Below are 27117 nucleotides of genomic sequence, written 5' to 3' on the forward strand. Positions count from 1 at the left end.
TCAAGTTGAGATTCACTACACTAGGGCATCAGGCCTCTGTTTCTTGGATTTGCATTACATTCGGTTACATGTTCTATAAGTTATATTAGGTGCCAGCTTCGGCGTAAGGTCTGTCAGGTGGCTCATTGAGCTGCAACCAGTTGCCGCTTATTGCTGTTTACTGTTAGCAGTATTTTGCCATGTTGCTCAGTTGGACTACTTTAGGACGTCCTGAAGGTTTAAGACTTTCCGTGGCCCTCAATGAACTCCCAAAAAATTATTTTTAGCTGCACAAAAAGTTTTATAGCATCTTTTCTTAATGTTTTCCTAAAATATATGCATATTCATTTAAATGTCACTTCATTTAAATTATTGAACAGGCTTTCACTACTTTAAAAAAACAAAAACAAACAATTGCTAGGTTTTGATTGGGGTTCATTGTGAGGTTCCATGAGCGGTCTCATGAGAAGAGGAGAAAATAGAGCCATTCCACCAATCCATGAGATGTAGTTGAGTATTGTACTATGTTAGCCTTAGATTAGTGGAGTCATTTCGGAGTTTATTGGCTAACTTTAATTATTAAAGATGCAAGCTTTTGGGTTTCCTTAGATCCCTTCTTCAAGCTTGGTATATTTCTAAAAATGTTCCTGAAGGAGGACTCTCGAAAGCTTGCATCTTTAATAACTTAGGTTAGCCAATGACGGGTATCACTCAAACTCTAATTCATGAAATGTTATGACTTCAATAGCTATTTAATGTGAAGAAATGATGACTGAACACACAGAGTGTGTAGTTACTGCATTCAGCACATCCTAAGAACCAGTTAATGATGATAACAATGAATACTTACTCTATATCTAACACCATGTACGGGTTAGATTGCTCTTTGTCCTGCTCACTGTCATAAAACAGGATCTTCTTGCTGCTAACAACCACGTACTAAAAGAAAGAAACAAAAGAAAAGTGAATCACGTTGATGTTTATAACAAACATGAGCAGAGATCGGATATTGATCCGGCCAATTTAACATGACTCATCTTTGGTGATAATTCTGTTCAATTATTAATTTTCTTAGAAGACTTGAACAACTACAGAACAGTCTACCCGTTGCTCCATTCCATGTATAAACTGGCAGAAACATCTTGAATTAGGTGGCTGACCTGTATCCTGATGCTTCACAACATAGTTATAGTATTCCCTATTCTTTACGTCCTACAAACTCACCTTTTTAATCCATCCAAATTTCTTGGTATTGCGCACAGGAAGCGACAACCATCCTTCCAATCTGGATTCTACACGGATCCAAAAAGAAACAAGTCAGTAACGTAACTCATGACTACAGAGGGAAAATTAACATTACCAAACAAGACATATATATACGAGCAGCACACACCTCAAGCCACAAGCATTCCAGCAAAGCATTCTTACAGTGAGGCCGCGGCCAAGATTCTATAACGGTGCTCTTTTACGGTTGTCAACCCATGTACTTCACTAAGGCCGGAATTATATAAGTATGTGACCCGAGTTTTCTAAGCATCACTGAGGCCATAAAGCAACTGGAGATATGAGCTTGTCACTGGGATGTGGTCACCAAGTTCAATTCTCAGACTTCTGTCTGTGACAGGCCGATATCCCAACAAATGAATGTATAGATCAGTAAAGCATCCATAGTGTGAGAAAAGTGGGTGGCTTGGGAACCCGACCTCGCATAACATTTCACATGGTCTCCTAGACTTCATGAGTATTGAGACAATCAACCTGAGCTACTAAAGAAGCTGGGAATGTTCACACAAAAAAAGGAGAGGAGATTCAATTCAATTGTCCAATCCTTTGCAGAGGAAATACACAACCAATTGTTTCACATTATTGGATAACTAAAGGGAATCTTTTTTTGTTTGAACATTCTCATTTTCTTTTTTATCAAACTATCCTCATCATCTTTCACAGCAATTAGAGATTATTTAAAGGAAAATAATACCGATGGATGATTCTTGTATAGGCAGCATTATCAGTTTGGACACAAGACCTCAATAACCAAAGGGCCCAACATTAATTGATAAATTAGAAATAAAATAAGTAGGAGGACCCAATGTATTGATGTGTCCTTACTGAGAACTGGAGTAACCAATCAGCATCAGACCAGCCCTTAAAGTCCAAATGTGATTGGTGGCTGAGGGAAATAATTCCCCATGAACATGTTATTGAAAGAGAACTATGGGGTAAGTGTTTTTCCCCATAGTTCTCCTCAGGGTCACGGAAGGACATATACTAACCTCCTCCTGTCACCCAAAGCTAAGTATATCACGGACTGTTGCCTTCGATATACTGACAGCGCCACAGCTGGGATGGATCCCCACAATACTGTCTGGATCCACCCAGCTGCGTGAGTGTCAGCTGGCTCTGCCTATCTAGAGGCAGAGCCAGCTGTGCCCGCACTCTCCCCTGTTCGTTCCTCCACTCAGCGCTGGAGAATCGGAGAGGGGAGGGGGGAAACCCTGCGGGGACTGACAGTCAACGCTCACTGCAGGGAGACGATCGGGAAGAGAGCGGATCGCTGCATGTTTCTGCTCACTTCCCGAACTATGGAGCCGACCTGTGACAGCTTCTTTGTCACAAGTCGGCTCTAACTATGAGAACTATGAAAATCACTCACCTCATAGTTCTCCTTTAAATAGTTTTCTGTAAACTAGCAGATTCTATTTCTTCTTTATTACTTTTCTTTTAAAAGAGGGAATATTATGCGCTCATGTATTGTATCCTTCATTTTAATTTAGTTTTGCACTACTGGTCTCTGCATATTTTGTCTTGTACTCTTAATAAACTGTTTTTTCTATATATTGTCACTGGAAATAAAACTCACCAATTTAACGATTTCCCAAGAATGCGCATGATAAAATGTTCAATGAATGTTATTAAGCCCTTAATTAAACACACCATTATTGTTTTCATTGACATTGTGCCTACTATAGCATGCCTATGCCTTTTTCAGCTCTCAACAGACCTTTTAAGCCACCAATACGTTGGTGTCATCATTGATCACATGTGCAGCACCACAGCAACTGGAGATCTACATAGAGGCTAAGATGTCACCGTCTTTGACTGCACAAGGATCCGAGGGGTCAGTTCTGCTTTAAACCCAACAAACTTTTAGTGAAAACTTTCATTTGTGAACCTTCATTTGCAGTCTAGGCAGACCGTTATTTTTCTCTGGGCTCTGAATAGCACATTCCACCGATAAACTGACACCCATAAGAGTCGTGTAAAATGATCACAAAATGCACTTCTGTTTGTTTACTGTTGATCATTTTCTACTGCAATATATGTACCGATAGGGTATTGAGGGGATCATATGAGATACAATGGTTTTAAATTGGTATGATACTCTTACTTGAAAACATTTTAATGTTATGTAGATGTTTTCAGATAATCATTTGTAATCAAGAACTAATCTGGTCAATTTGTTGTTTTGGTCACTGTAGCACCTGAAAAGTCCCCAAAGGTTTAGGGTTAATGCACACAGACCCTGGGGCTGTACATTGTAAATCTGAGCGTATTTTCCCATCCAGGAGCCACAATTGCCACCCTTACAAATCCATGGCCGCATGTGGGTATATGCCAGACTTGCATGAACACAGGAATGCATACAGATGTACAATCCTGAATACAGATTGCTTGCATTTAGGGTTGTATGTCTGCCATGCGTGTGCTTATGCAAGTCCGGCATACACCTGCTGATTTCTAAAGGCGGCTATATGCGGCACCTGCCCAAATTAACGTTATATAGCCCCCCGGCGGCTTGTGTGCTTGAGCCCTTAGACATATTTTTCATGTAAATGAGGCATGTGGTATTGTTACTAAATATGCAAGTCCAGGTGGAAAATTGTCATTGTCACCACGTGCCCAAACCATACCCATCTATGACTAGATTTAGTGACCGATTCCCCCCATGAAAGTGACTACTCATTGACAGTGTCTAACAGACAATAAAACGATAACCTTCCCAATGTTTAAAGCTGAAACTAAAAAACACACACAAAGAAAAAGCAACAAACCACATGCATATCACTTAATGATCAGAGGCTTGTACAAGCAGGACACAGAATTAGTCACAGGGACAGAAGACTGGAAGTGTCTGTTGTATCCTACTAGCCCTTTTTATAGAGCGAAGTAACCTGTACTGGAATACAAAACAAGCGCTAGCACATAAAAGTAACCTGACTTTTTAATATTAAGTAGATTGGTATGGATTGTAACATGTCAAAAGAAGGCAGATCGTTGGAAATCAATAATATAATGGAAGAAATATTAATCAATGAGATATGAGGCAATGATTTGGACAAGGCCATGCACACTTAGAGTGCCTAAAAATTGAAAAAGGAAGGGCGACTGGATTTTTTGTGGTCAGCAGCCAATCAGATTCCAAAAGGCGTCAACTGTTGGCTGCAGTCTGACTGGAAATTGTCAAGCACCACAAACTTAAATTTTGTTCCCCAAATGCTGATTACATTTTTAGCATATTCTGATCTAATGATTTTCATACTGACCAGTTTTAAAATGTCCATCTAGAGCCACATCAATTGTGTAGATAACCCCCAAGCCACATGCAGTGCCATTTTGTGAAGTACAACTCTCATCAGAATGAGGTCCACACACATTGCATACAACATGGAACATCCATGTGGATGTCTCTGTGAATTAGGCAATACTAATGACTGGCCCTGACCATGAGAATGGTTGCCATGTCATGTACACTTTAAATTGAAGAAAAGGGTTCCAGCCACTGTAGAAAATACATGCAAGTCAGTATTCATGGCATGCTGATTTCACACCAGCAAGATGCAAAGAAAAAGTGTTAGATCTGAACGAAGAAAAGTTCACACAGTGCAGCAGAGTGTTATGGGGGCCACAAGGTGCAGCGGAGTGTTGCACAGCGATGTCACCTTCGTTGTCATCGCTATCGGAATCTGAAGGGGCTTGTGCACAAGGGATGGGCTCCTCCTCTGAGTCGCAATCAGAATCAGAGTTGAAAAGCAAGCGAGAACGGGAGGGTCTAGTGCCAATGCGGACAGAGGTTGAGGAACGTTGGTAGGTGAATGACATGGACTCCGTAGTACAGGACTGAGTGATGTGCACTGAGAAGCCGGCACAGAACCGGAGGAAGAAGTGCAGAGGAGAAGTTAGAAATACAGGACGTAAGAAAAGAAAGGGAGGAGAAAGAAAGTTACATCAAACAAGTCATAAATACAAAGTGAGCATCTCAACATTTCTGGCAAGAATCAGAGTCCTGAAAGCTTCTAACTCTTACGTTTGACATTATGCGGCAATAAACTCAGGAGTTCAATCTTAAAAATACATTCAAGTACCCGAACTAATAACAAAACTATACTTTGAATGTGCATCACTTGTCTGTAGATCCTCAAATCATCCCTGAATCATCTCACGCTTGGTTTACTAATTTGTATTGAGCTTTTAGTCCATCACAGGAGTGAACTTGGAGCAGTGACTACTTTACAACACACACAGGGACCATGGGGAACAAAAGTAGCCCCCCTCCAGAAGGAAGGACAGTGTCAGCACCAATTCAGAGATGATTGGAGGATCTACAGCCGAGTGATACACAAATAAGATACATGTTTGTTAACAGTTAAGGTACTTGAATGTATTTTTAAGCTTGAACTCCTGAGGTTAGTGTCACTTTAAATATTACCATCAGTTTTCTATAACTAAGGAGCACTAAAGGAAATGGGTTTGAAAAAGTACATTAGCCACTAATATAAGGGGGGAAATAAATCTGTCACAAAGCAACATCTGATGGAGGCCACCATTGTCTGTATGCAAGTTCTGGAACAGTAACCTCACTTGCAATGAAACTCAACAAGTTCCACTTCACTGCCACTAAACTAGTATGTGAAGAAAAAAAAATGGCAGCCCCATCTGAGGTTCTCACATAAGTATTCTGCTTTGTGACTTGCCACTAACTTTCTCATACACACTTATGGTATGGCATTGTAACATGGTATTCCTTTTTAGCCCCTTTTCACAACAATATGTGCGTTTTCATGTGTCATGTATAGAGCAGCCTATTCATTTCAATGGGTTGCCATATGCATGATAAATCACACCAAAAAGTCACTTCACATTCTTCCCCCTCCCCCCCCCAAACGCGCTGCACCAAAATGCATGGTACTTTGTTACCGTGTGTTTCGATTTTACACATGTGAGAGCACATGTGCAGCTTTGGGGTGCCGTTAATAATGAATGTTACCGCAGCACTTATTACATCGTGACACGTGTTTGCTGAGCGGAGGCGCACACAGATGTGAATGGGGGTTTGATGTGCATTGTACCGAAATGATGTACACCTGGATGAGTGCGGGAAGAACTGCCGCTCACAGCACAGAGTCTATAGTTCATTTTTCCAGTACAAGTGAAAAGCACAGTCTGGTTTATATAGGAAACCAAGATAATTATTATTACATGTGCATTGACAAAGGTATTTTTTGTTTTACCAATTTTATTCAGCATCATTTAATGTTTATATTACAATGAGTTATATATTCTCTTAACCAGAATTGACAGCTTTTATTCTTCAGAAGGTGTGCGCACACTACACACTGCTTGGAAACCACCTTCCTATGCTATCCCTTTTATCACTGATATTGAAGGACTTAAAGCTGAACTCCGGGCAGGTTACTTCCGTGTCAATAAACACACTGCAAACGTGAACATTTTATGGTTCAAACCAACCTCGTTTCTTAGGAAATGATCTTGTAAAAAGTCAGTGACTTCATTGTTTTGCATTAAAAAATGAAGACATGTCACAGCAACAGGAAGAGGTATTAGAGAGATGAACATTACTTCCTGTCACTATGCAAGGCTGATGTAATAAACTACTATTTCCATCATGCAATGCATGTGGCTTTGAGAAGGGGAGCTTACAAGGAGACTGGCAATCACTTCTAGCAGGGACTAATTGGGCTTGACATACTTTTCTGGACTGTCAATCAAGTATAAGGTCATGGTGGGAGGGACAAAACAGGAGTCTCCTGGCCTGTCAATCAAGTATGAGGTCATGGTAGGAGGGGCAAACGAGGAGTCTTCTGGCCTGTCAATCAAGTATGAGGTCATGGTAGGAGGGGTAAACCAGGAGTCTTCTGGCCTGTCAATCAAGTATGAGGTCATGATGGGAGGGACAAACCAGGAGTATTCTGGCCTGTCAATTAAAATCTGTTAATGGTGGGACAGACTGGGATTTGAAGATGCTAGTGTCCCCCCTTTACAGCCAGCGGTGGCGTAATTACATCTCTCCCCACTAGTAAGAAAAACTTGAGCAAAAGAACTACAGAAGGGATATTACAAGCATGGTGGCCCAAGTAAGGAGCAGGTGCAGCAGCCACCAGTCTTACAAAGAGGAAATAGGGGACACTGAGCTCTTATTAGGCATGTTTCTGACTTCACAGTTGCTGCAGTACTGTATGAAAAAAAGAGGACCATATTTATTGAAATTCTGCTCGGAGTTCAGTTTAAAAAAAAAAAAGTGTTCAGGGTTAGTCTACCCAAAAAGTGATATTTTATTTATAGGTGGTGTCAGGTGGGCTGCACCAGTTCCTGCCTTTCATATATGTCTTTAATACTTCGACAGTGATATCTCCCTGCTGTAACTCCCGACTCTGTTCCTGTCTACCTGGGAGTCTGGGGTTTCCACCCAGCTTTGTGCGTTCCAGCTTTCCTGCAGAATTCTCCATAATATAAAAAATCCAATAGGGAGAGTTGGACCCCATAGCAGGGGTGCAGACCCAAGAACTCATTGCAAAACCCTTGCCAACTCTCCAACATCTACCTATTGAAATATCACTTTTGGATGGACTGATATTTAAAATTACAAAATGCATCCTAGACCGTCATATCAGTAAACAGGGCAGAGCCTTACCTGGGAAGCCATCATCATTATCGATGTCACCATGTCCGCTGCCAATACTTGTGCTGTCCATGCCAATGTGGATTGATTGCAGCTGTGACCGGAGCTGCTCAATGTCGCTGTCCTTGCTGTCTAGCGCCATCTGCAGCTCAATGCGCACCTGGCTCTCGTCTGCTATTTGCTGCAGGAAAAAGAATGCACAGATGCAAGTGAGGCACTGACAAAGAAATTAGAAGTTAATGGTGATTTTTTATTTCTTTTATCAGTAATGTGGAATACAGCTAGCACCTAGATAGCGAACATCAACTTTAGGATTTCATCAACTTTAACATCCCTCACCCAAAAAAGACCAGTTGTCTCTATGCTAAGAAATATAAAAGAAATTACAGCTTGGGACTTATCTTGCACCTAGACCCCTAGACCCCCTAATTCATAGATACTGGCTCCCTAATTCTGCTACTTCCTTCTATATTCAGATGTAGATTCGGCACCTATTCAAGGTGCTCGTTATCCCCTCTGTATTTTAAAGTGACACTAAACTCAGGAGTTAAAGCTTAAAAATACATTCAAATACCTGAACTATTAACAAAAATGTATCTTATTTGTGTATCACTCGGCTGTAGATCCTCACATCATCTCTGAATTGGTGCTGACACCAAAGTAGCCACACCCCAGAAGGAAGGACAGTGTCAGCACCAATTCAGAGATGATTTTAGGATCTACAGCCAAGTGATACACAAGATATATTTTTGATAAAAGTTAGGGTACTTAAATGCTATTTTAAGATTAAACTCCTGAGTGTGTGACTTTAAAGAAAATTAAACCGCATTCTCTGCATTACTAAACCTGAAATTAAAGTGGAGAAATGGACCGGAAGTGTCGGATGACATGGGCAATATCATCAGTAATGTTAAGCCTGGGCTTATCTAATTGTCAGTAACTGTACCTCCATTTCATGTCTTGACCGCACAAAAAAGCAAACAATTCACTAGTTGTAGATAGTTTTTGTTTTCATGATTTACTGTTTTTACTAGGGAAGCACCGATATATCGGCCGAAAATGGCACTTTTGGCTAAATTCCGAAAGTACCATTTTCTGGCCGATACAGCGGTGCATCCATTCTTCCTCTCCTCCCGCGCTGTGGCGCTGCTCTGTGTTCCAGCGGGGAGGAGAGAAACTGTCACAGGTGGCCGAGCGCTGCGGGAGGAGATCGTTGTGAGCGGCCAGCGCCTCTCCTTCCCGCACAGATCAGAGGAGAGCGGTGTGGTCGCTCAGCCTACTGTGACAGCTGTTAGGAAGGAGAGCAAGTACAAACACTCAGTGGTCAGTGATCGCCGAGTGTTTGTAAATAATTGAGGACATAGTATGGTTACTTTTTCCTCAATTATGAATGAAATGGAAGTGATCTACATCTCCTCCTGTTCATTCATGATTGTGGTTATAGTAGACACACTCTGTCCTCATGTTATGAATGAAGAGGAATACTCCGTATAGAGGATTCCTGTTCATTGATAACAGGGGATACAGAAAAAGAGATAGAGGACTTTGTGTCCTGAATCCCTTTTTCTATTTTAAAAGGGAAATATCAGGGGTCTGTTTAGACCCCTAATATGTCCCTGAAGCCCCTAAAAGTAAAAAATAAAAATATTTAATAAAAATGAATAAAAATAAAAATTTGAAAAAGTTCTAATAAAAAACATTTCGGCCTGACATTGTTTTTCATTTCAGTTTTTACATTTTCATTTTGGTGTACCTCTAGTTTTTACATATAATAAAAGGATTTCCCTTTAGCTGCTCTGTTCCTAGATATTCATATGTAAATATAACCATGCTGTTGATATCTTTTAAACTTATACCGGCACTTAATATGACTGATATTAATGAGGATTTCAATAGCCTGTAGAAGGAAGTATGGGGACATTTTGGGAAATCCAATGGGGTTTATAAAAAGATTAACTCCTCCTCCTAAAGGTGCCCATACACCTGCCGATTATCGTACGATAATCGCGGGTAATCCCGCGATCGTACCATAATCGTCAGGTGTATGGAAGGCGTTTCTACTGTACGGTCGCACGTCTTTCGAGCATGTTTGAAAACCAGCCAAAAATCGTCCGATTTTCGGTGGGTTTGTGGCCTGCTCGTAAGACAAATGCCGCATGGGCCGGTGTGCGCAAGCGCACACTGCCCGTTTAGCATTGCAGCCATCGGAAGCCCGCCCCTGAGCGGGGCAGCCTTGCGATGATCGCAAGTACGATCTGCTTGTCCAAGATGGGCAGATCGTACGTTTTTGTAATTACCTTACAACCATCGCACAACGAAAGTCTTGCGATGGTTGTAAGGTGTATGGCCACCTTAAGAGTGTATATATTTCCTTTAACAAGCACAATCTGCTATGTAATGTCATCTACAAATTGCACGATGACTTACCGCCTGCATCTCGTTCAGCTCCTTCTGATACTTGAAGACGAGACGATTGAGTTTCTCCCTCTCTGATTTCAGATCCAGCTGCAGCTTCCTATTCTCCTTGTCCTTTCTACGAACGTCTGTGTCAGCTCCACCTTTGGAGGGAATTTTTCTGTTCATGATCTCAGCCAGTTTGTTCACAGCCTGCCGAGAAGAGGTCAGAGTCAGGGAAGCACGAATCGCAGTCATATATCAGTTCAAAATAATTTTTCACTATTAGGTCTCATGCACAAGGGGTCAAAATACATGCGACGAGATATGCTTGGAGCTCATTTCCAATGGCTGAATGCACATCTAGATGTTGAGCAGTGTTCTGACGAAGGGGGCGTGCCCCAGAAACGCGTCAACGTCATCTGCACACTGGATCCCCTCAGTGGATGTCCATCTGCTGTCAGCTTACATTATATGGCTGTTTTTTATCTATGTCTGTGAGTATCTTTCGGTTTATTTATGACTATTGAAAATAAAGTTGATCTGCACCAGGAAAGGCGCCCCCTCTGTTTTCTTTTCCCAGATGTTGAGCAGTATCTAGGTGCATTCAGTCTAGCTGCATAAATGTGTGTATCGTGGGGTTGTTTAGCCCGATTTTCTACAGCCAGGCACTTGTAAACACAAGTACACCTAGAAATAGGAGTGATAGATCTGGGGAGTAAACCTCGTGGACCTGGAACCTCAATATAAGACCCCAAATGACTGGCACAGTACCTGAGTCTTCAGAGTCCTCTCAGTCAGCAGCTGCTTCTCAAACTGTGTTTTAATGATTATGATGCCGCTTTCTTGCTCTTTCAGATCTTGAATCTCTGTAAAAAAGAAAACAAGTCGCAATGTAAGAAAAGAAGAAATATTTACTTTTTATAAATGTGTAATAATCTATCCCTGTTATAGAAATAGACAAGATTAAGGTGCCTGTCACAGGTTATAGTGTATTTTGAAGGGTAGATACTGTACATAGGCATGATCCAATTATCATGGGGGTTCTAAGAGACTAGACCAGATGTAGGCAGCCTCGGCACTCCAGCTGTGGTAAAAATACAAATCCCATGATGTACTGATGGCCACAAGCACGATGGGATTTGCAGTTTCATCACAGCTGGCATAGCGAGGTTGCCTAGCACTGATCTAGACTATTGAAGAATTATATATAGGCTGCAGCTATGTTCTTCTAGTTGGAGAAAAGAGAGAAAAAGCTCCAGAGATATAAAATCACGTATATCATTTGTGTGCAAAAAAAAAAAATCACACAACCTCACCTCGGTGTTTCATGGTAACTTGCAAAAAAAAAAAAAGAACAAAGGCCAACGCAACTAAAGCAGCCTTAACCGTGACATAATGTCCACCTCCCCTCCCCTCCTTTTCACAGCTCTACTTCACTACCAGCAGGCTTTAAAGGGGTATCTGGACACTCCATGCATGGACGTATACTGGACCTGCTATTTACTGGTGCAGCAGGCAAAGTCGGCAGCATATTGCAACAGGAGCCCCACTTTACCAGAACAAGTGGACTCCTTTATTAGAAGCTGCAGTTAAAAGGGGACCTGCATTGTGGAAGTATAGGGGCTGCAATTGTTGGGCTCTCTATTTGAGCAAACTAGCTGTCTGACAGTCATGCTGATTCAATTGCTTCAGGACGTTTGAACTCCGTGACCAAAAACAGTTTAGGAAGTTTGTCTTTGCTTTCTCGTTTTGCATGCACAGACAGAAATCAGACAACCAGGCGACTAGCATTTTTGGGAGGAGGTCTGCAATAGCAGCCTCGCTATTTATCTCAGTACAGGTTTACTTTAACGTCTTGAAGAACGGGGTGTTGAGGACCGGGGTCCTGTCCAGGCCATTTTTCAGTATTCAGCGAGGTGGTACTTTGACTGACATTTAGAGCCGCCCGAACCATGGTATATGTAACAGCCATTATCGGCTGTTTACACTTGTCAATGTGTTCTGCTCAATCGCGCGCTAGGGGGCGCGTCCGAGCAGGAAAAAAAAGCCGTAAATTTGCGGCCACCCGCTGGAGGGAGCATGCCGTCCGTCCATGTACAACGGGAGGATGACAAGCGGTTAAAGACTGGATATAAAGCAATCGATTACACTTACCTTCGTGGGCCTCCTTCAGTTTATTGTTCAGATCCTCCTTCTCATTAGCCAGGTTGGCCACATCAGTAGTTAGTGTCTTGTTAGCATCTTCAAGCTGTAGACAGAAAATAAAAAAGCTTTGGATAAAGGAAAACGCCACTTTCATAAAAAAATGAATATAGCATTTAAAATTGCTACACAAATCCTTTTGCAATTTATGGTTATTAAAAATTACCTTTCAATTACAATCTGCAGCGGCTATAATGGTCTAAAGGAGACCAAAATGCAATGCAATATGGCAACCTGCAGGCGTTCTGTATACCCTAGGTGTATGGGACACCTCCAGAAATGTAATTTCCTGCTTCTGTGATTGGCCCACAGATTGTTCTCTCAAGTCTGCACTACGATACAATGAAAATGTCATGCATCCCCTGCAACAGGAATTTCATTTTTGATGGGATACTACCTAAAGATCAGGGGCGCCCACAATTTTCTGTGTTAAGATCTACTTTTTATATGACCAGCTCAATGAAATCTACCAACGAATGGCACCGCAACGCACCTCATACAACAAAACACAGGGTAGGAGTGATTGCGATGAACACACTGTACTATTATGAATGGGCCCTTAGTTAGACCTAGCACTCTTATCAGAGGGGGTAAACTATGGGACTATTACCTGTAATGGTAAAATAAAACCTATTACCTATAATTAAAAAAAAAAACTAACGCTCCTAATCTCAGTCTGTAAGTGAGGGCACAGTCCTGTTAGGTGGGGGCATGGTCTGTAGGTGAGGGCACAGTCATGTTAGGTGGGGGCATGGTATGTAGGTGAGGGCACAGTCCCCCCAGAGTAGCTGCATGCTGAGCCACAGCTTCCACCGTCAGCGCCACTTGCTGGCCAACACAGCAAACTGCACCCGGCCACCAGCAGCTGAGCTCCCAGATAAACGGAGCAGCTGATTCCAACTTGCTATCTACCAGAAATAGCTTTGCGATCGACTGGTAGATCGCGATCAACCTTTTGGGCAACCCTGCTAAAGATGGTCTAAAAAAGCTGCAGCTTTACTCATCAGAACAATGTGATTTTACCAGGTGGGTATAATAAAGGCAGAACCTTCCATTCAGATGTAAATCCGAAAAGGATGCGGTAAACCAAAATAAAATTTCTTGGGCAGAACTCTGAAGCAAACTTTGGTAACCTCCTTGCAATGTATATAGATCACCCAGAGGGGATTGTTATTTTCTCAACAAAAGTAGGAGGTAAACATTTAACAAACCTAGGAAAATGGGAAACCTTCACTATTAAGCCACGGAATGTGGGCTGCCATTTATGAATTTTGTAGTTTAAAGAAGACTATTTTCTTTGTATTATTATTCTTACTTATTTATGCCACACATCCGGTCATATGAGCAGTAATTAGTAAACTGGTAATGTCAATCAGTGGCAGCAAACTGTGCAGGCTTCAATTAAAAGGTTAAACGACACATGCCTAATGGTTCTGGTTACGATGGTTGTGGATCCAATCACTGGGACCTTTGGGGCCCCGGTGATTGGATCATTTCCCTTTAGTTGCCAGTCTTCATAAGGGGGTCTTTAACACTCACCATGTTTCCTTCAAACTATGAAGAATGCAACATTAGGAAAAAGACTCCCTTATTAAAAGGGCAACAGCTTCCAAAGCACACATACATCCACCCAGACCGGACATATTGGTACTGTATGGGGTTGCTCAACCTAAATTTGGCAGAAACACTGTGTAGATTCTCATAGCAGTAGCCAGAGAATTCTATGTTGTTTTTGAATGTAGATATTTTACATAATTCCCATGTTGGAAAGAACATTTTAGACTGACATTCTAAGATACTGGCAGATCCTATTCTTATGGTAAACTGTACTTTTTTTTTTTACAAAATACATATAACCATGATATGAAACCTAAATGCCTGCACACACACAACACCTTAGCCCATCCCCATGTACGTACAGAGCTTATAGTAGCGTATTTCTCAGCGAGCTCCTGTTTGTGGCGAGCCATCATTTCCTTGATCTCCAGCTCTTTCATGATCTTCTCCTTCTCCAGGTCAGAGTATTGCTCCTCAGCAATGGAGCGGGCCAACTGCTCAGAGTCTGCCTTGGTCAGAGTAATCTCCAGCTGAGCTGCCAGTGAATCTCTGCAAAATAAAACAGTCTTTTATAGGTGGCTGATGAAGCACGTAGCCCCATACCAATGCTATGGGAATCATGCTTGGCCTGCTATTGCTTGTGAAAAACCTAGCTGCCTTACTTATCTGGCTTCAATTCTTTTCAGAAACAAAACTTCAGCAGGTGAAGAGAAAAGTCCCGATCTGTATATTTAAGGTCAGCGACTTCAAAGAGAACTATGGAGTAACCTTTTTATCCCATAGTTCTCTTTAGGGTCACCGGAGGACACATACTAACTTCCTGTGACCCAAAGCTCAGTATATAGCGGGCTGTAGATCGCTATATAATGAGTGCCGCAGCCGGGACAGATCCCCACAATGCTGTCGAGATCCACCCAAGATGGCTGATTGGCAGCAGGCTCTGCCTATCTAGAGGCAAAACCAGCTGTGCCCACCCCCTCCTCCATCCGTTTCAGCGCTGGAGGATCGGCGAGGGGAGGGGGGGAATCCCTGCGGGGAGCTGTGAGGGACAGTCACTGCTCTCTGCAGGGAGATGATCAAGAAGTGAGCGAGCGACCACTCGATGTCCACTGTCCCTCTCTGTCAATCCCACCACTGGCTCCCCCTACCACAACCAATACAATTCAGAATAACTTCTGGCTACTTCAGCAACAGTGTTTTTCTAAATATCACCCAAACCGTCCTTTCCTTTCCTCCCAAAACCTTGTATTCTCTATAGCTCCCTTGTCACCCCCTCCTATGCTCGCCTCTAGGACTTCTCCAGAGACTCTCCAATCCACTGGAACTCCCTAACCAAATCTTCCTACCTATCTTTCACTCTGTCTGACTTTAGGCAATCCTTGAACACTCATCTTATCTGGGAAACCTATCCCGCCTCTACCTACAAACTGAACTTTTAATTCCTCCATCAGCTCATCCCTCACAATTAATGGCTTTTGTATGACTTGCCCTTCCTTCTAGATTGTAAGCCCTCCTAACCCTCCTGTCGTGAATAGTTTTTTAGGTGTACTGGGTATGTGTTCTCTCCCCGATCTATAGAGTCGATGTGTGACTGTCTCATTGTCACACGTCGGCTCTAACGATGAGTGAAAATCACTCATCTCATAGTTCTCCTTTAAGGCATGGTATGAAATAAGAGAACTGGGGCATTCAGGACAGGAAGGCACAGATGGGAATAAATAAACTGACACGCTGACACCCAACATGTTTCATCACCAGCAATCCTGATGAAAAAATGCGCTGGGTAGGGTCAAGCATCATGATGTTAGCACATATGGCGGGGCTGCCGTACACTCTGGAGCTGAGAATGGGTGGGGTGGCATCCTAAGGATCTTTACCTAAGTGGTGGGCTGACTTATCTTTGTAGAATTTTCCATTTCTCTTATGTATTTTAATAAATCTATACAATTTCCCACTATGGATTCCTCGCTGTTTGCCTCTGTATGATGTATGCATGGTGAAAGCTATACTTACAAGATGATAATGGTCTGGTCGTTTGGATACTGGAATGTAACATCAAGCAATGTCTGACCTCTTTATTTCTACTAAGAGGTCACTTCAATCTGGAAAACTAATTTTCCACAGGGGGATCAGCACTGAATGGCATTAAATGAGAACTACGAGGTGAGTGCTTTTCACTCACCTCATAGTTCTAGCCGACCTGTGACAATGAGACTGTCACAGGTCGGCTCAGTAGACCGGGAAGTGAGCAAGCACATACCGGCGTTCGCTTACTTCTCGATCCTGTCACGGCTCTCTGCCGTGACAGGGGAGGGGCTGGATTCCCCCCCTCTCCGATCCACCAGCGCTGACTGGCGGAACGGACAGGGGAGGGGGCGGGTACAGCTGGCTCTGCCTCTAGATAGGCAGAGCCAGCTGTCACTCACGCAGCTGGACGGATCTCGATATCGATGTCGGGATCCGTTCCGCCTGCGGCGTCTCAGTATACCGCGAGCTGTAGCTCGCGGTATACTGAGCTTAGGGTGACGGGAGGATGCTAGTTTGTGTCCTCCCGTTACCCTAAGGAGAACTATGGGGAAAAGCCCTGACCCCATAGTTCTCCTTTAAGAGGATACACCTGTGCACTTCTGAAGAGTGGACTGCATATTTACTGGCACAGTGCTTTTAAAAAAAGATATATTAGATTGGTAGCCCATATTTATGGACTGTAACTTTTTGATGAGATATTTATTTTGGATTACAATTTTTTGGAGCACATTCAAAGAACAAAACATACACATTGTTGAAATATTGAAAGCCTGCAATCTGCTGCCAACCGGCATTGAGCACACACATCTCACTTCAGCGCTGATCAGATTGGTCACTTGAATCCTGAAACATTAATGAGATATCTCACCTTTCATCCTGGAGCTCCTGGACCTTCTGCTGCAAGTCCTTACACAGCTTCACCTTCTCCTCACACTCCTCCTTTAATTCCCGCACCTGCGTCTTGTACAGGGTCTTTAAAGGCGCAAAATGGAAAATGATAATTGTCAGTGTAAAATGTTCGATCAAACATAGAAATTGGGTAAAATATCTAAACCCAATATGAAGATCATATCTATTAAGGGCTTTAAAAGAAAACAAAAACGTTTCTCAAAAATGTTCATATGTTTAATGCAAAGTAATAAAAATATAGGTCACCAGCACTCAAAATAATTTAAATGAATAAGTCCTTTTTATTGGACAATTGTGTCATGATAATCAAAAAGAGCCGACGTTTCGGGGCCACACAGGGTCCCTTCTTCAAGGCAAAAGATGTGACCCACACAAAAGAGGTGACATTTGGTCACATCTTTTGCCTTGAAGAAGGGACCCTGTTTTTTCTACTTTGTATTTTGCACGGTGCCATCCGTGGTAGTTACTACAAGCACCATTTTTGTTTATTGGCCGGGACTGCTGAAAGGTGTGCGGAGAGCACCCTCACCAACTGCATATGTTTAATGCAACATCTGCCATGGGCCTTATGCATCACCATGTTGTTACTAAGAACTGCAGTTATTTCACCACTGCTGTCAATCAGATTTTCAGGGCAGGCCTGATGTTGACTTAGGAGAAGTAACTCCAGTTCGTAATTAGAACACGTTGATATATAATGTGTATACTACTGTAGTTAGATCCTAAAAATATTTGTTCCTACACAGAAGACTATCAAATGACTATAACTTTGGGCTCAAAAATGTATTGTTGGGTCCCACATGGGCTCTTGACCCTTAGGCTGATAAACTGGCTCAACCACTGACTTGTTAAACTGTCCATGGACCCTACAGGAATATTTCTCCTCACTCTATCACAAGCCTTGTTGTCATCCATCCCTTGCTGAATTCTCCATAATATATAGAAAGAAGCGGCTCAGAATAAAGTTGATATGTTGAGTAAGAGATGCTGCAGCAATGGCTTCATGCATTGGTTCATGCATTTGTCCTGAATAAAAGTCTTCTACAAGGACATTGGTGAAGTTGACTGTTAAAGTCTCGGCACCATTCGTTTTAGTAGAGTAATAACTAGGACAAAATGAATGTGTAATAAAAAACTGCATTACGTTAAGCTCATTTTTTTGCTTGCTTGTTTAGAATTGACATAGGCTGTGGTATCTAGACTATGGTATCTAGAGGAGCCGCTTTAGCTGCTACAAAACGTTTCATGCTAGTTTCTATTAACGCCTTACTGTAAACCCTGAATTCCAGGCCAGTCAAAATTCCTAAAGCTGACAAGGAAAGCTTTGTTCATTTTGCTTTCTTTTGCCACCGTGCACCTGTGTGAACCTGTATCTTCAGCTCTCGCAGTCATTAAATGAAGAGGTAATCTTATTGGCACACTTTCATATATAAGCACAGAATTTTCTGCATGATAGACCAGGAAAGACATACCAATCTATAAGTCAACTATTCAGAACACAGAAGGTGTAGCGGGCCAGCCAACCACTCCCAAAATGTTGGAATTATGGTGGAAGGTTGGTAACAGCTAGACACTTAAGCACTCAGCCTCATAGTTCAAGCCGAGAAACTGTCACATACGGCTCAATACATCGGGAAGTGAGCCAACACATAGCGTCGCTCGCTCACTTCTCGATCATCTCCCTGCAGAGAGTGGTGACTGTCAGTCACCGCTCTCTGCAGGGATTGCCCCCTCCCCTCTCCGATCCTCCAGCGCTGGAGGAACGGATGCAGGAAGGGGCGGGTACAGCTGGCTCTGCCTCTAGATAGGCAGAGCCAGCTGTCATTCACGCAGCTAGGTGGATCTCGACAGCATTGTGGGGCTCTGTCCTGGCTGTGGCGGTCTCAGTATACCGCTGTAGCTAGCTATATACTGAGCTTTGGGTCACGGTAGGACGCTAGTATATGTCCTCCCGTGACCCTTAAGGGAACGATGAGGAAAAACACTTACCCCATAGTTCTCTTTTAAGTATCTTTGCACATCTCACAGATAAAAATAGGTTGGTGGTTTTGACAAAATAGAATGCTTACAGAGAAATACTGCTCTGCCTCCAGCTGGTCTTGGAGTTCCTTCATTTGACCGTCTGCATCTTGTCGTTCTCTATAATAAAGAAAAATTAAAAGTGCAAATCAGCGACCATCATCCTTGCATCCTTATTGCTCCTGGAACAGCCTGTATATCTTTTTAATGCAATGTGGCTTCCGGAGAATTTTGGCATACAATCTTTTAGCTATCTATTTAAAGTGAACCTGTCATGGCTTCTAACCTTCAAAACTAAGAACATATTCATGTAGCAGAGATAATCAGCTCATCATGGACCCTTTTGTTGATAAATTCCAATGACCCAATCCTTAGATCAAGCATCAAGTGTAATGGGCTAATTATGGCTTCCTAAAGCTGGCCATACACCTATAGGATTGCAAAAACTGTGTGGACGGAGGAATTTTCCACTGGGCCAAGCTTCAGTATCTTGCTAGTCGGCCCTGTTGGCTCTCAAAATACCTGAACAATGCCTGCATCCAATCAGATTGTTCAGGTATTTTAGCAGCCAGCGGGGCAACTAGCAAGATACTGAAACTTGGCCCAGTGGGAGATTCCTCCTTCCACACAGTTTAGCGTAGATGGAGGAATCTGTTGCACTTTTTCCATCTGACCATAGAAATCTGCAGATAATCTATAGGTGTATGACCAGCTTTAAGAAATTCAGAGCTCTCTCTCTTTTACTTTCCTCCCAAGCCATTTTCCCTGCCACTAATGTATTTATCCATTCTTTCCTGCCAATGTCACAGGTTATTTGTGACAATCAGCTTGGATATGTGGTTAGGAGCGCCTCTTAAAAAATGGTCATTTCGCTGAAAGGTTCATTTAGGTTGTTTATTTAAATGGTTATGTGAGATACTGTCAACAGGTTTTGGGGGGGGATTAGACTCCTCCTTCTTCAGGGCTTGAGCAATAATAATAAGCAGTGATTTCAGGAAAAGCTGTACTTTGTAGCCGATATTAGGGCTGGATGAGCGGATAACCTGTTTGCAGTGAGGACTGGATCTGCCAATTCTAGGCCAATCCATAGGCTGAGCTTGGAAGTGTGCTTCAGTCAGCAGAATACGAGATAGGCACTAGTCCTATGGCCAGCACATAGCATTGCGTCTGCTCTTAACTTATATTACCTTCCCCATCTCTATGTAACAGAGAATTACCTGACTGCTAGGCAAGTTGTGATGTGCATGAAGGTGCCCATACACCTTGCGATGGTCGTAAGCTTATTAAAAGCTTGTACGATCTGCCCATCTTGGACAGGCAGATCGTACTTGCGATCATCAAAAGCCCGCCCCGCTGAGGGGCGGGCTTCCGATGACCACAGTGAGGGGCGGGCTTCCGATGACTGCAAACGGGCAGTGTGCGCCTTGCGCACACAGGCCCGTTCGCCAGTTGTCGAACAAGCAGGCCACTAACCCGCCAAGAATCGTACAGTGTATGGGCACCTTGAGATTCTGCCTATATCAGCTGTGACTACCATCTCACAGCCACTTCTCTCTAGTAACCCTTTCTCTGCCACCAATGTATGTCACAAGTCGGTGGCAGCCAGCCCCTTTAAACAGACTCCTGGCGGCTTAAAATGTGCATTATAAATGTTTACAAAAAACAAACCAAAAAAATAAAGTCCTTGGCAGCAAAAGGGTTAAGTAATGTTCAAATTGGTGGTACACACACAGTAGAAGCTAAGGTACCCGACACACAGGCAGGAGGCACTGAAATCACTAAGCAGAGTATGCAGCATAAGTCAAATTTCTGGTTGAGGTTTATACGCGATTAAATGATGGCATTACACAATCCACATGGAATCAACTATTTAATCCCATTGCTGCAAATATTCCCTGCCAAAGTTCTATTAAAATACATGTGATGAAAGCCAAGTTCCTGATCCCAGAATATTTCATGCAATTGAACATAAATTAGCTATGCAGCCCAAGCCAGTCAGTCCAGACCTGATTATTAATATGACATCAAATGCCTCCTAGCAAAGAGCTGCAGCTGGGCCATCTGAACAGAAAGCACAGCATGACCGGGTAATGGACAACCGCCAAAGCACCCATTTGTGAAATAATATTGGAGGGAATTTATCAAAACTGGCGCGGACAGAAACTGGAGCAGTTGCCCATTGCAACCAATCAGCATCTCTCTTTAGATTGCTCAGTTGAGATTTGAAAATGAGAGATAGAAGCCGATTGGTTGCAGTGCAAATCTGCTCCAGAATTGGTCTGCTCCAGCTTTGATAAGTTTAAATACAATGGGGGAATCAGTTAAAAGGATAGAGAACTCCTAAACTGCTTCCCCTAACTGACATTTTGAGAGTCTTGAAGTTTCATTATCGGTCCACCATCACCATGATGTCTAGAAGATCGGGGTCACTTACTTGCGCAGCTCAGAGTTCTGTTTTTCGAGGCTCGCTCTGATCTCTGTCAGGTGGTTGATCTCTTGTTTAAGCTGTTTCTCGGACATCTTAAGGCTGTTCACCTGCTGCAGCTGCATCTTCAAGTCGTTCTGAGTCAAGCTACGCTTCTGCGTCTCCTGCTCAGTTTTTAATGTTAGGTTTTTAACCTAAGGAGGAGGAGAGAATAAAAATAACTACATACATTTAAAATGAGACATGAATATACTCAACAAGAGGTGGGCTCATTGTAAGCACACACATAGATGTAAGAACGTACACATTATATTAATACTACTCTACCATTTACTAGATTGTCATTTTCATCAATGCTTCAGCCACTTTTTTAACTAACCTTCCGGTTCCAATAGACTAGATCTGTGCAATGTCTCATGCTTAGTTTTTGTATTACTTACATCCTCAGTGAGTTTGTCCTTGAGGGTCTCCAGCTCATTGATCTTCTGTTTGGCTTGTTTAAGGTCACAGTCCAGCATGGAGCATTGCTTCTCTGCCTCCAGCAGGTTGTTCTCCAGCCTCTGTTTGGACAGGCGTTCCTCTTGCAGTTTCTTCTCCGTGTCTGCGGGTACATAGAAATCCCCCCCATTGGTCACTAGTGCTTTATGCCAATCAGATGTGATTAGTTATTACAGATGCTGCACATAAAAGCATGAGTGCTCTGAAACCCTTATCTGTCAGAGAAACCAATTGTTTTCAGGAGTCAGAGAAACTTATTGTTTCCAGGAGTCAGACTGTGTTATATGTTGGAATATCCCCAACCAGGAAAAGCATTAAAGCTTGGCTCCACTAACACAACCATGTTATTCATTCATAGACCCATTCGCCATGCAATAGATTGCATTTTTTGTAAATGCAGTGTGCCCTAGAATATAATATCTAAACTGCTTTATTATGCACGGCAATGGAGATGCAAACAAAACATCTCTGAGGCCCCTTTTCCTACTTATAGTAAGCCAGTCATGAAGGAAACCTGGAGCCTGCCATTGATGACCTCTCTTTCTGAAAAAGCTAGTTACCCAGCTCTCATATTGACTTGTATGTTTCAATACTTTAGGACAATGACTTGGGACAAGCATGCAGAAAAGGACCTCATCCTTGACTCTCTTCATCAAAATACACGTTCCAAGTCATTGACTCAATACTCTGTATTGAAGCCAAGAGTTTATCAGAACAGCTCGACAAGCTGAATTATCAGCAGAACAACGTTTTAATGCAAGCCCACCAAAAACCGAATACACCACTTATATGTGGATGGTGGTGGGTTAACTCACATGCTGGTTCCTTTTATATTTAGGCTCCTTGTAGGCATATCTTCCCGCTGGAGTTCCTACAAGCACGTCTGAGGTCTGGGAAGACCAGTACTCCCAAACAAATACATGCAAAAAAGGTTTTTAAAAGCAAAACGGGTTGCTGGGTAAAGACCGTTTTATCAGCCGAGGGCTTCGGGTAAACATTAACATTTAACGAAAATCTCACATTTCTTAGAGCAAGAATGTCAGCTCATGGACAATTATGCTTCCATTTATTAAGCCCCATCAGTCTAGGTCTGGCAGCTCTAGTTGGAAGCACTATGGACGTGACAACATAGGGGTAGCAATTCCAAAAAGGGAACTTTAGGCAATGCTCCCCGGGAAAAGCATGCAAATTAGAACTTTAGGCAACACTCCCTGGGACATGCATGTAAATGGGAACTATAGGCAACACTCCCTGGGAAATGCATGTAAATGGGAACTTTAGGCAACACTCCCTGGGAAGTGCATGTAAATGGGAACTATAGGCAACACTCCCTGGGAAATGCATGTAAATGGGAACTTTAGGCAACACTCCCTGGGAAGTGCATGTAAATGGGAACTATAGGCAACACTCCCTGGGAAATGCATGTAAATGGGAACTTTAGGCAACACTCCATGGGAAATGCATGTAAATGGGAACTTTAGGCAACACTCCCTGGGAAGTGCATGTAAATGGGAACCTTAGGCAACACTCCCTGGGAAGTGCATGCAAATGGGAACTTTAGGCAACACTCCATGGGAAATGCATGTAAATGGGAACTTTAGGCAACACTCCCTGGGAAGTGCATGTAAATGGGAACCTTAGGCAACACTCCCTGGGAAGTGCATGCAAATGGGAACTTTAGGCAACGCTCCGCGTGAAATGCATGTAAATGGGAACTTTAGGCAACGCTCCCTGGGAAGTGCATGCAAATGGGAACTTTAGGCAACACTCCCCGTGAAATGCATGTAAATGGGAACTTTAGGCAACATTCCCTGGGAAATGCATGCCAATGAACCTCTCCTAAATCAGAAAGGGCCAGTGCATAAACATAATTTTTGCACAGGAGACTTTTTTTTAATGAAAGATGGGATGGGATGTGAAAAGGTTAATTAAGGTAGGCTTTAAAACAATCTAGAAATAAACAGAGAACTTAACAAATTGAGCTGAATTCCATCCAAAGAGTCTCCTGGGTGAAGACTGCGTGGCTTTATATAAGGATGTCGGGCCTGAACCCTGCAGACTGAGTGCTGTTTACTTTGGCACAGGTATAACTAGATCTTTGTGTCTTTGTTCTGTCGTGTGTGTGGGGTCCAGTCATAGCAGAGAAGGCCGGATTAAGCCCTGTGTATAGCTCACAAGAAGAATCCAGCCCTAACTTCACATGAACTTTTTCAGTCCTTGCCATGGCTATACTTAAGAAAATGAAGACCGATGGCACATTGTGCGTCACACTTATGGTATTACAACCATTCCCCAACATAAAAAGGCCTTTCAAGGACAAACATTTAACTACTAGGAACCATAGAGTTTCTGTTTAAAGAGAACCTGTCAGTATTGGGCATGTGAACACATCTAAATATTCAATCTTCAATTATTATAACTGTTTAGCCTCATCTACGATTTAGATTTCCCCCCTTTAGTAAAGTAGCTATAAACCCCAACTTTGTTTTCATCCTTCTTGGCATCTCATTGCTGCTGTTGTCCTCTAGCCTCTTTTAGCCACTTCCTGTCTACATGTCAGCTGTACATAATTTCATTGGACTGACCTCCTGACCGTGGCAGCAGGAGAATATGCCTGTGCAATGTGTGGTGGCACAGTCGCCTGACGTTAGTGGAACATGTAGCAGGGTGGCAATGGCGGACCACAACCTTCAGACAGTGGTCACCCCATAACAGGAAGTTCCTAAACAAGGATTGTCATGGAGCGATCACCAGGCATTCATTCAGTGATTAAAATATTTCTAACAAGCTAAATTGAACATCAAATTTTACCATCTGAAATGAAATTAACACAGGTTTTAATCTAGTTTAATTTTTTAACTTTGTTCGAAACTAACATTTACAACTTAAGTGTCAGAGCTCTGACGTTATCCAAAGCCTGACAGTTACTGTCATTTCAACTGCCTCCAGTGTCCACTGAGGACACATGGGGGGCTTTGGCTGCCGCTGTGATGTGCGGGGCCTCTGGTGTGTCCCTGTGCCTTTAAGGAGGAATGGGCTACCTCCAGGCATACCTGCACCCAATTCATCCTTTGCTATATATGCTCCAAGATGGAGGCTCTCATAGATTAGAGTTAGGACCACGCTACACGGAGAGGCCTTGACAAGGCAGTGCAGCTTCCACATATTTTGCAAATGTTGTGCCACTAAAACCTAATAGTTAGACAGTGTCTTTTTTTTTTGCAGGCTAGCTGGTAAGTGTGCTGGCAAAATTTTTGCTTTTTGCACATTGTCAACTGCCTGACTGTGCACACAGTTTTCCAGCTCCTGAGAGTGCATAACAACATGAAACAACCTTATTATGAATAATGTAGAGAACCAAAATTAAAAAGAGCATAAAGCATCGGTTGACCGCACAGACCACAGTTTGTAAAGGGGTACAAAGGAATCTCTCCTGGTCTGCTGATTACACCCCTGCCCAGAAGAACATCATACAATAAAAATGTCAGTACAGAAGGACATATCACAGAACGGCTCACTCACTGGAAAATAATCTATAGAATTTAAAACCTGGTGTTTATAAAAAAAAAAGCCCTGCCCTTGTAGAGTTGTTAGGTTCATGAAGCAAGGATGCTAAGGAAGAGTACAACAATGAATCTACCTTTCATGGCTTCTGACTTGGTCTCCTCAATAGACTGGTAGATTTTGTTCTTGTCAGCCAGCCGTGCCTTGGTGGTTTTGTGCTCAGCTTCCTCCTTCTCCACACATTGCTGCAGTGCTTTCAGCTTGTATGTCATGTCAATCTCCAGGTTGTTCTTTTCCTACATTTAGAGAAACAGCAGTAATGTTAGCAAGCAAATCAAATGAAATATTCCTGCAAGTCAGCATTAATAATAATAGGGGAGAGAGCACACATCATAGGGATGTTTCTCAGGATCCTCCAATGTTGCCAATCTCTTCTAATAAATGAACCCGGAATGGTTCAAGTTCTAGTTACATGATCTAAGCTGCTCCTGGGCTCTGCTCATGTCCTGTACTATAGGACATTGGAAGAACTGCTGTCTTGCATCTCTTCATAGTAAAACTTGGCAGTTCTGTTGTCATCAATGCCTCAAAATGCAATGGTACATTACATGTATCTTACATAATCTGTTTATCCGCCATGACCAACCCCCCTGCCCTGCTGATTGACAGCATCTCCCGGGTGGAGAATGGCTGTCAAACTGCTCCTTTGCTTAATCACAGAGGAACTTCACTGCTCTATCCTACATCGGTTGCCATAGCCCGGGTGTATGCAAGTGCCGGCTAGGAGCCGCCCATGCTCTGTGGAAACACCAACCAAAGAAGAGCCACATCCCGCTTGTTCACTGTACATGAGCATACACGATTAAAAAAAGATAGGAAATAAGGTGACCGATCAAATTCTAAGTGTCACCTTCTCCAGGGCACCATATCGATCGTGCAGCTGTCTCTTCTCTTGTTCCGTCCGAGCCAAGAGATCCTTCCCTTTCTTTACTTCGTCCTCAAGAGCAGATATCCGGGCTGCACAAAAGCACAGAAGAAAACGATAGACATTAGCCAGGACAAGGAGGACACCGCCAATTCTCACTCATTGTCACTCATGCTTTACAAAATAAAAAAATGTAAATTGCAAACACAACTAAATTAGAAACATTCACCCAGCTCATCAAATTCCTGGATTTCAGTCATCTGTCCAAATATTTGATGTATATCCTCATGAGGTCATGAAATCCAATTCCATACTATGCTGGAAATGTAAGCGGCTGATGGCATCCTTTGTGCATGAGGAAGCCTAATCAATTTAAATTAACTTTCAGTACACCTCAAGGCATGAAAATAAAACTGACCTGAACCTTCTTTTCCTCAATGCTCTACATCATACACGCAGGACTGAATGGGGCTTAACTAACCCCCTGCAAAAGCTTCAGGTTGACTGTTAGACAAGCCCTTTCCTCCAGTGACTTCAACAGATTAATAATGAGAACTTCAGGGGTGGCCAAGTCCATGTTTTATACCATTTTTCAGGTTACACACATATTTAGGGTGTAACAAGAAACATGATAAAAAAAACACCATCCCTTAAACCCACACCACACCCCCTTACCTGAATCACAGGGTGCATCTTTCAGGGGAATCCTATTATCGTCTGAATTTAGTGTGGTCGTGCGTGGTTTCATCCACACAG

The 27117-nt window shown here is 42.7% G+C and overlaps 1 protein-coding gene across 2 annotated transcripts in view; it reads right to left on the reverse strand.

The window, feature by feature from the left end:
• The window catches only part of ROCK2 (Rho associated coiled-coil containing protein kinase 2), a 173856-nt gene that overhangs the window by 10634 nt on the left and 136105 nt on the right, over window positions 1-27117 (reverse strand). For both annotated transcript variants that reach the window (XM_018558395.1, XM_018558394.1), the window contains 13 exons: window positions 26347-26453; window positions 25573-25732; window positions 21875-22035; window positions 21444-21628; window positions 19060-19129; window positions 16950-17053; window positions 14416-14602; window positions 12449-12542; window positions 11066-11160; window positions 10325-10504; window positions 7910-8078; window positions 1204-1271; window positions 830-918 (listed from right to left, as the gene is read on the reverse strand). In XM_018558395.1, the coding sequence (XP_018413897.1) occupies window positions 830-918; window positions 1204-1271; window positions 7910-8078; window positions 10325-10504; window positions 11066-11160; window positions 12449-12542; window positions 14416-14602; window positions 16950-17053; window positions 19060-19129; window positions 21444-21628; window positions 21875-22035; window positions 25573-25732; window positions 26347-26453 (1669 nt within the window). The remainder of the gene's footprint in view (window positions 1-829; window positions 919-1203; window positions 1272-7909; window positions 8079-10324; window positions 10505-11065; window positions 11161-12448; window positions 12543-14415; window positions 14603-16949; window positions 17054-19059; window positions 19130-21443; window positions 21629-21874; window positions 22036-25572; window positions 25733-26346; window positions 26454-27117) is intronic.

This window comes from Nanorana parkeri, unplaced genomic scaffold (assembly GCF_000935625.1).
Source record: "Nanorana parkeri isolate BGI_ZX_2015 unplaced genomic scaffold, ASM93562v1 scaffold336, whole genome shotgun sequence".
Classification (NCBI taxonomy): Eukaryota; Metazoa; Chordata; class Amphibia; order Anura; family Dicroglossidae; genus Nanorana; species Nanorana parkeri.